Here is a 9,430-nt window from a genome sequence, read left to right on the forward strand (position 1 = left end):
GGTCGACTAACACTTCATCATCTGAGTAGCTTTGAATTGTAATACAAATTGATCGACTTCATTTTGTAAATCCTTTTCACATGTTCATGTTTTGTGCAGCTGGAGTTAATCCAGAGGAAAAATCGAATTAATTCCAGCATACGTCGTAATTGTCAATCATGGTCATTGCATTGATCGAATTCTTTGAAAGCAAGATGATCATGTGAATACGATGTTGTTAATATTAAGAACTCCTTTATCGGGGAACGGTCTGGTGACTGCGGTGATTGATTGCCCTCAGCATGATGTTAAAGGTCTTAACCCTTCTCTCCCATTAGATTCGTGACATTTTTTTGGAGACGGAAATCGTTTGTCCTATATATCTGTGAAGATAATGGAATAATGATGCAGTCACTCAAGTCAACTTAGGTTAAATGCCATGATTAGCGGTTTAACCTAAAAAACGTCATCATCATCATCATCATCATCATCATCATCATCATCATCATCATCATCATAGTCAGTATCATCATCATCATCATCATCATCATCATAATCATCATCATCATCATCATCATCATCATCATCATTAAATCGTAGTAAAACCATAAGAGTAACTAAAATAAAATGTATGTTTTATTTAAACAATTGAAAATTAACAAAAACTACAAACACATGTTTACCCGTTACAGAAAGGCTTATCAAAAGAACAGCTACACTGACCGTGTTACTACAGCAATAAATAACATAAATGATTAACGTTACATGGCAATTTTATAAACGTTTAACAGTTTTTCTTGAAGAAATAATAACTTATAAAAAACATATGAAGTCATTTCAATTGTTCATGTCTTATTATTAAATTAATTGAAAGGATTTAGAAATGATTCATGTTTAAAAGTATTAAACATTTTAACTATGCTTTCTTTATTAGAACTTGTAAATGAAATATTTACGTCAAAGCACAGCTTGGTCGAAGAAATCTTACCATTCCTAACTCGACATCAATATAAATATCTACTTCTATACCGAAGGGATCGCGTCACGTCCACTATATGCTGAAAACTGTTCTATTCAGTAGTATGCCCTTACAGTCTTTTAAGTTACAGGCGCTATCCCAACATAACTATCAGTTTTATATAAACTAGATATTGCTAGAACTATTTTCCTTCAAGTAACAGACCTCATCCCAATGTCTATTTCGTGGTCTATATACGGTCATTATCCATGTTTTATTGAAAACGCATCATATATTATCCTTTCACAAACGACACAAAGTAAAACGACCAAATCTCAAAGAACTGATTCCGTAATCTCTGATGTTCACGTGCTAGAGTTATGATTGTCCGTTTCAGCGCCCCTGTCGTCCTCAAGAAAGGAGACCTGGTTTACGACAGCCGCGGTCGTTTGGTTCTCGTACCGCTGGCAGCGGCCCCACCAGGAGCGTTCCATGCACACTTTCGACTCCGTGAGCCGGAAACACTTGCTGCCAAGGATGTTGAAGTAAATCTTGCCGATCATGCTGGCCATCGTGGACACGGAACTCCGTAGACAGCCTCGGAACCTGAAAGCAGATAATTTCAGCTATATACCATACTTTGGATTGATTTAAATTTGTTTTAGAATTGAGTTACGTAGATCAGATGAGAATTCGTTAAAAAGTGTCAGATATTAATATAAATACATGTACACGCTAATCACCCATGTTGTAATGTTGTGTACAAGTTTGTTTTCAGCATAATCACCGTAAATGGTTTCTAATATTACAGGACATAGTCACAGAATGGTACCGGCACGATTTCTTGGCCATTGCAGTGCCTCGTGCGACATAACTCATTACGTTTGGCTTCTTAGAATTTCGTAGCATTCATCTGTAAAAGTAATTGAATAAAACGTTTTGCTCGAAAATGACCAAACGAAATGATCAAACAATGTCAACTACTCTTATTCTTCTTTTTTCTACTCCTTATTTTAATAAAGCATCAAAACACGTCAATGCTACAGTTTCTGGCCCTTTTCTTAGATAACTCATAGACTGTTGATCCTGTTAAACAATTCGACCTCGATCATTCGTACACTTTAATAAAACCGCTGAGCTCGATATGTTGAAGATAAACTCTGCAGATGCACCACACTTTTAATGGGTTTGCAAAGTAATCCTTTTCGAGTTTGAGGTTCTTTTTGAACTTATTTCGTGTAATAATTATACTGCAACACCAATATTTTAGTACATAATGGCACTTCAAATTCAAAGCATTATTATAAAGTAACTGATAGCTTTGATTACTGCAATTGATATAATTATAATTAATTTCCGCAAATATTGAAGTATGTTATCTTATTAACTTAACCGTGCACGGATATTTAAGTATTAAAACTAAAATACACATGTACAAGCTCCAAATGCTTATTATTGTACCAATATACCAATGCCATTATTTTCTCTATATATTCTACGCCATTTTGTATATTTGTCAAGGTCAAACGTAGAAAACATTTTATTATATTTTAATTCAATATTCCGAGGCAGATCGTTAGTCAGCTTTGTTTAATATATCTCGTTTATCACCACAACAATATACCTCTGATATTCAAGTTCATTATCTGGTAAAAATGTTTGCTTTCAGAATGATGTAACATCGCATCTCAACATCTTTGGTAAAGTTTATTTATTAATGTCGTATAAAGATATAATTACTCAAGATATTCAACGTAAAAAAACCTCTTCGTAGTTTCATACAAATATTTCATTCGTGATACATATCCTATTATTTTCGCAAACCAACAGAGAAGGACAAGACAAAATGTTAAGGCACTATCCAATTTGAGTTCTCCAGCGTTTCATCAGATAAGTTACCATGGTAATAAATCTGATTACAAACGTTTTCCTTCTATTAGAACTGTGAACAAGCAAACAATTAGACCAATTACCTATGAAATGCAATGTGGCAACTGTTCGTGAAAAAAATACGGAGACAGAAGAGACCGAATTAAAGGAAATGGGATTTGTATAAGCCTAATAGCCCCCTGTTGTTTAATGAAAGCGGCACACAATTACAGGAAAATGAAGATAAATATGAACTGATCTTTCAAAGGCAGTCAGTGACGACAGTAGAAGAAAAGTGCGACCGATGTGAATATAGTTTTTCTAACCCGCAGTTACTGAAGGCAGAACAGCACAATTTTGTTCCTGTGCACGGTGAGAAATAAAATATCTTCAGAAATAACATAACATTCTGACCGGGTTTCAAATATCATATTTGGTGATCTTTCTCTTTACATGAAAAAACACACATCTGACGTTATTTTGGAAAGGTTGAGTAGAAAATGTGACTGCTATCTAGTGTTCACAAGTAAATAATTGAAAACGGACGATCACAATATATATGAGACTGGGCAAGCCCACTTTAGCACGAGTGATGTTACGCAGGACTCATGTACTAGGTACGCAAGGTTTGAAGGGATTACATCCTCATAGTTCATATAATTATAAAACAAATTCAGCTATCTGTTTGTAGCAAAAGATTATAATGAAGGACCAGTGTTTTAGGAGAAATTGATGTACTTCTGTAACACATGTTTGAGTCGCCGCTATTCTGTTCAAACGTACAGACCAGATACCATAACTGAATTGCTTTCTAATTTTATTAGACACACATGGTGTATAATTAGTTGTTAAGCTTGGTTTATTAGTTTGTGTCAGATTTAAGAGGCCAGGTCGTTCACCTTATTATAACAGTTCAGAATGGAAATAGGAGTACAATACGATGTCGAGACAAACCTTTATACTGCAAGGGTCGTCCAATAGCTTGAATGATTTGCATTGAAAAGCTAAATTGTGTTTAAATTATGCTTCACGATGTCAATGAACAAATCAGGCCAAACCAAAATACATTTTATACGTTCAGCGTCCAGTCCCTTTTCAGTAGGATGTCAAAATGGCATTGTACTTTGGCATGTTGCATGAAAAGGCAGATTGAAATGTGCCCATAGTGTGAAGAATAATTTTATGTCTATTGAAATGATTATAATGAGATATTTATTATGAAGTACTTTTGTGTACTGACAAATAATTCCAATAATCTATTTGGTCCCCTGCTTGCAGTGTATGCGATATGCGATATGCGATACGATGGAACAGGGAAATGAAACAAAACAGTTTGCTAACGTGAGCGACTGTTCGCTTACATAAACTTAGGGCAGAACTGTACAGAAAAACAGACACAAAATAGTTACTCTTCCTTATTGCGTCATCTAGAATGCATATAGCGATTACTCTTCTTTCTAGACAGTGATAATATAACATAATTACATCTGTACTTCCATAACAATATATTTTGTTCATATTGCTATGCATATTTGTTTTGTTTCATTAAATGATTTTGTAAATGCTAATCACTTAAAAACACGATTAATAAAACAATGATAAGAATTTATTTTATAGTTTCGTACATATTGTAAGATAATATCATGGTATTGGTGTATTGTCGCAACAGACGATGTTAAGCAAATTATAAAACAACTGTCATTAAATAAGCTCGAGTGGTGCAAGATTCAAAGGTTAATAGCATGAACTAGCGCCTATTAAAGAGTTTACCTATGTCAGAAGTAAAGCTATCATTGTAAGACCTCAGAGCTATTGATAATTGTTAGTGCGCCAACCACAGACAGAGAAAATGTTGTAAATATTGAAATATCAAAATCCCAATTTAACTTGAAGTTTGGAATTAACGCTAAGTTGGCTTTATCAGACACGAGTTCAGTCGCTTATGTTAAGGTCAACATTAGCAAACTGTTTTATGTTGGATCCTTGTTGCATCGTAGGAAATACACTGCAAGCGGGAAACCAAATCGCAAACGTAATCTTTGTAAAATGGGTGAATAAATAAACGCAAACAATCCTTTGCTTTTTGAAGTCACTGGTTACGATGAACGTAACAACGAGCGTTGCAAAAACCGCAGAAGAATTCTGTACTCACAATAGCCTGAATAAAACCTGCTTTTAAAATCACTTAACATCTAGTGAACTTTTTTGACAATGAAATAATTGCGCATTGACATGCTGAACTATTCGCATGCTTAATGAAGCTAACCGTTTTTCTATATATCATGAACTTATTTATATGTTTTGAAGTTAACATTAACTTTATGAATCACAAAACATACGGCTGGCTTTTTTCATGGTTCAAACATCAAACAAAACCAACGGTGTAGTGATTTTAATAGTCAGTTTTTAAACCATTTAATGAGTTAATTTATTTCTTTTCAAACTAATAGGTTTGTGAAATGTAAAACATGATGGGAAAGAAAAAAGCGACTCTTACATGAGAATTACGTTCACGCCGTCTACTTTTACAAAAAGTATGAAATTTGAGATAAATCCGAGCGAAAAAGAAGCTGGTGGCTGTTTTTTGAATACCGCAAATAAATATAGTTTTACCCTCAAAGATTCAACAACTTAACAATTTAAACATCTGAAAGTACAATAGATGATTCACGGCATATAATATAGTGATAAAAATAGGAAACAAAATTACTTATATTTATTACATAATTAATATCCTGAGATATGTTTAACCTACCGGGATATACAACACGAGCCAAGTGATGATTTGGCATCTAAAGTTTGTTGTATTTACTGCAATCAGCTCCTAGCGATATATAAACATTTAATGAAACATCAATTCCTATTCTTGTTAATTGATCATTGTTTATTTTAATACTCATATTACAACAGCACAGGAAAGGAAACAAGTTTTAATGTCTTAATTCCCGTGATATTGATTGTCTTTATTGCCGACTTAATAAGACGTAATGTATAACAAAGAATTCCATGCAAGTTTGCACTCTATTTGGCATCTCTCTTTCGAACCATTCTGATTGTTTTAATATGTACCCTTCCAATAAATACGGGCTATATGTCAGCCCAAAAGAATTATTTTGGCTTTCTCAGTTTTATTGCCTACTTAACACTTTTTCTAATTTGCTGTGTTGCTTTTCGTTACAAATTTGGCACTTTAATAAGAACGCATTATCTTAATAACCAATCGTAAAGAAATGCATATATGGCACATACTTATGCTCATTTCTGATGTCATTGTATCAAAGAAAGAATCAAAATACGAACAATTAAGTAAAAACAGTTCCTACAAAATTCCAAAGGAATGTATGTTATTTATTTCTAAATAATTTATTGAAATCTTTCCTCACTGTATTTTCCAAATTTTGCCAAGAAAATGAAATCATATTTATTATGTGACAATTCAAAAAAGAGCGGTGTGAACTAAATGAAACATAACAGTTTTTGGTCGTTTTACCCTAAATCGATATTGAACCAGAAAATTTGACGTATTTTTGTTATCTTGAAATCGTATTATATTGCTCTAATATTTATCATGTCTTTTTAATTGCATGTCGAACTTTGGGTCGTTTATGCCACCCACACCGTTTAAAGGAATGTGGCTTGTGGAGTGAAAAGGTCGTTATTGCATACTTAGTTTTTTATTGACATAATGCTGTGATCAAATATTTACAAGTATTTTACCATTGTTCCGCGCTGGTCGGAAGGAAGACAGTGTTGAGGGCTCTTGTCGTAAAATCGGAGTTAAAAGAACGCCAAGTGGAGCCACTTTTGATTATATGTATTTCACACACAATTGTGAATACAAAGCTTGTTGGGTGTCTAATGTTTGTAAATAAAAATTATCAAGTTACAAAAGTATCAAATTTTTGTAACGTACTTGTTAATGAAACTTATTACATACAGCTTCAGATAAAGTACTTTGATTGAACGCGGTATATAACTTGATATATACTGGAACAATATTACATTCGCATCTGGCACAATTAAGGATAAGGTGGTGTTTGCTATTATAATGGTCACAGGGTACTTTAAGGCATGCAGAAATCTACTACAGCCGTATCTAAAACTGTTCAAGTAGTATTCAGTTTAAAGTAAGAAGAATATTACGATACACAATGATAGTTATAAACATAGACATGTATTTGTACATCTCTTTTTGTACTGATGAACAGACCTTTAATGTTGTACGGAATATCTTTGTCACTTGCTTTATGTTGACCAAGCTAATAAAGCATATTCCTATATATTTATCATACAAACACACCTTGTTTTTTTAGAATGGTGAACTACTCGGTTGTTTGACAGTAATGGAAATGTGAATTATATAAGTGAAAAGGCCGATTATATAGCATATCTGCCGACTGTATCCATGCTTACAATGTAGTCTGCGTATTTGGCTATGAAATTCCATTTTCAAATTTGAATAGTTGTTGTGTTGTGTTATTTTTTTGAAAAGATGTACACATCCTGATTAAAAATCGATTTTATTTATTTTCAATACAGCTGTATAAAAAATGAAATCAATGACACATCCACTAATTGCATTTCGGTGTTTGCAGCAGCGGCATGTCAAATGGAGCACTTGGAAAGTAAATGATAGCAACAGGGGTAGCGGGTAACGGAGGAATTTCTTGAGATCAATACTCCTATCCTACCACAACCTGTCAAAATATATCTTAGTTTTCTTTAATTTTAATAGATGAAGGTACAATTTGACAACTATAAGAAATATCCAGAAATGTTTTAATACGTTGCGCTGATTAATCGTGTTTAGGAACAAGTTTGTAACAATTTGTCTTTACTCGACTCAATTCCGGTGACATTCAAGACACAGCTCTTCCACATAGAGATCGCAGTATTGGTACACATCTGATTTAAAAAAATGTTATTTAATTTTAAACTGTAGTCATAATCATCATCGATGGATTTTGGTCAAATTTATTTGTGACTGCCAAACCCTTTCTAACCCGAAACACGGCATCACACGGCTTTCTTGCGTGTTTTTTTTTTGGAATATAATACATTTTGACACGTTCAGAGTGGAGAAAACAATGTAATGCTTTTATATATGTTGTTTGTTACCTCTGATCACAGTCGCAGTGGAGCAGAGAGTGGAAGCGGTAATTGAAGAGGTTGAACCGGGAGGTAAAGGGCGGGATCACGTAGGGGCAACAGTCGTGGTCCCTGCAGCACATATCTAACTCCATGTCCGGGCCCAGGTCATCATAGCAGCGGGCCAGGTCGCCCTTCCCGCACCACTTTGTACCCGGAAAAATTAGCACGCTGCTCATATCGAACGTGCCCCGCTTGGAACGGTGTTTGAGTTCTAGCGGCGCCGTCGACCGCCTCTTTATATTATGGTCTCGGGAAAAAGTTTCACTATAAGACGAGCCATTTACCGTTTCTGAGTTTTCAGATTCGTCTAGCTGTGTATCAAGTGTGTCGTTATTTTTCAAAGTTTTACGGCCAATCATTTGGAGTAATTCATCGTAAATATCTGTAAATTTCCCAGATTTTGCTTCTTTTTTTGCCGTTGCAGAGGCAAGTTTTAAAAACCTGCGACATTGTCGTCGAAGGGTTTTTATATCTGTAAGATCTGCTAGTTCTTTTAATTGCAATATACTTTTAAACGACATATACGCTATTGATGTATTCTTTGCTGTGATATTTGTTAAACATGCCGCGGAGAAGACATCTCCAAAATCGCTAGACTCCGGTGCCATAGTTACAAAGTTTGATACAAAATCTAGTAAGATATTTGAATCAGAGGTAAAATCACACTCTTTAAGTATATCTCCCTGAAAAACGGCCTGCAAAATCCGGCGTCCGTCCGTCACCTGCCTGAAGGCCATGTCAAACTCTGGCGAGTTACCGCTCGGCAGAAACGTCTCGAGAACAAGCACCTTCTTGTGCGAGATGCGGAGCTCCCGCTCCCCGTGCACGTTAACTCGGACGCTCACAAAACTAGACGGGTACAAGAGGCGCGTACGGATGTTGATCCACTCGTCGCCTGTGTCCTGCAGCCATCGAGTGCTTATGACACCCGTTCCCAGCAAAAGGGAAAATAGACACACACATATTTTCACTGGGTTCATTTTTTTAAATAAAATTAAATTTACATTTTAAAACCAAGCAAAACTCTCACTGTATGAATGTTTTCGATTATATTCCGTGATATTTCATTTTGACATTTATTTTAATTATATTCTTTATTAAATTAAATAAATAAGTAAAATCCAAGTAAACGTCACTTTTAAATAACAAACTCGCAAGAGACACTGAACCTGTCGGGCCCGAAGACCATCATCATCTCCTCTCCGATACTTAAGCGCAGAGACGGTTAAGCTGTTACGGGCCAACAGTCAGGTTCAGCAGCTATAGGCCTAGGTAATATCTACTGAACGCGACGAATTGAATCGATACAATTGCTTTACATGTTGTTGTTTTTTATTGAAGAGTGGGAAACTGAACAAAATAATGTTCATATTACTAAGTTGCACAGGTCAGATATTATGCGAATGTTTTTAACCGGGCCGGTAAGATCAGTTGAAATAAATAACATAAGACATTTTTATCAAATATGCTATG

General features: G+C 34.9%; 1 protein-coding gene across 1 annotated transcript; it reads right to left on the reverse strand.

Moving 5' to 3' along the window:
• Positions 1–602: 602 nt before the first annotated feature.
• Positions 603–9,137, reverse strand: LOC128230105 (uncharacterized). Its single transcript, XM_052942119.1, has 2 exons — positions 7,925–9,137; positions 603–1,543 (listed from the first exon to the last, which is right to left on the reverse strand). Exons 1-2 carry the CDS (start codon positions 8,935–8,937, stop codon positions 1,303–1,305), a joined length of 1,254 nt encoding a protein of 417 aa, XP_052798079.1. The 5' UTR covers positions 8,938–9,137; the 3' UTR covers positions 603–1,302.
• Between the last annotated feature and the right edge of the window lie 293 nt (positions 9,138–9,430).

This window comes from Mya arenaria, chromosome 4, assembly GCF_026914265.1.
Source record: "Mya arenaria isolate MELC-2E11 chromosome 4, ASM2691426v1".
NCBI classification, from domain to species: Eukaryota; Metazoa; Mollusca; class Bivalvia; order Myida; family Myidae; genus Mya; species Mya arenaria.

What these genes read in the sequence shown, in the direction of transcription:
- LOC128230105 (XM_052942119.1), bottom strand. Translation starts at nt 8,937, where the DNA reads ATGAACCCAGTGAAAATATGTGTGTGTCTATTTTCCCTTTTGCTGGGA. An exon ending in CACTGCGACTGTGATCAGAG is followed by an intron (nt 1,544 to 7,924) that starts GTAACAAACAAC and finishes ATCTGCTTTCAG; the next exon opens with GTTCCGAGGCTGTCTACGGA.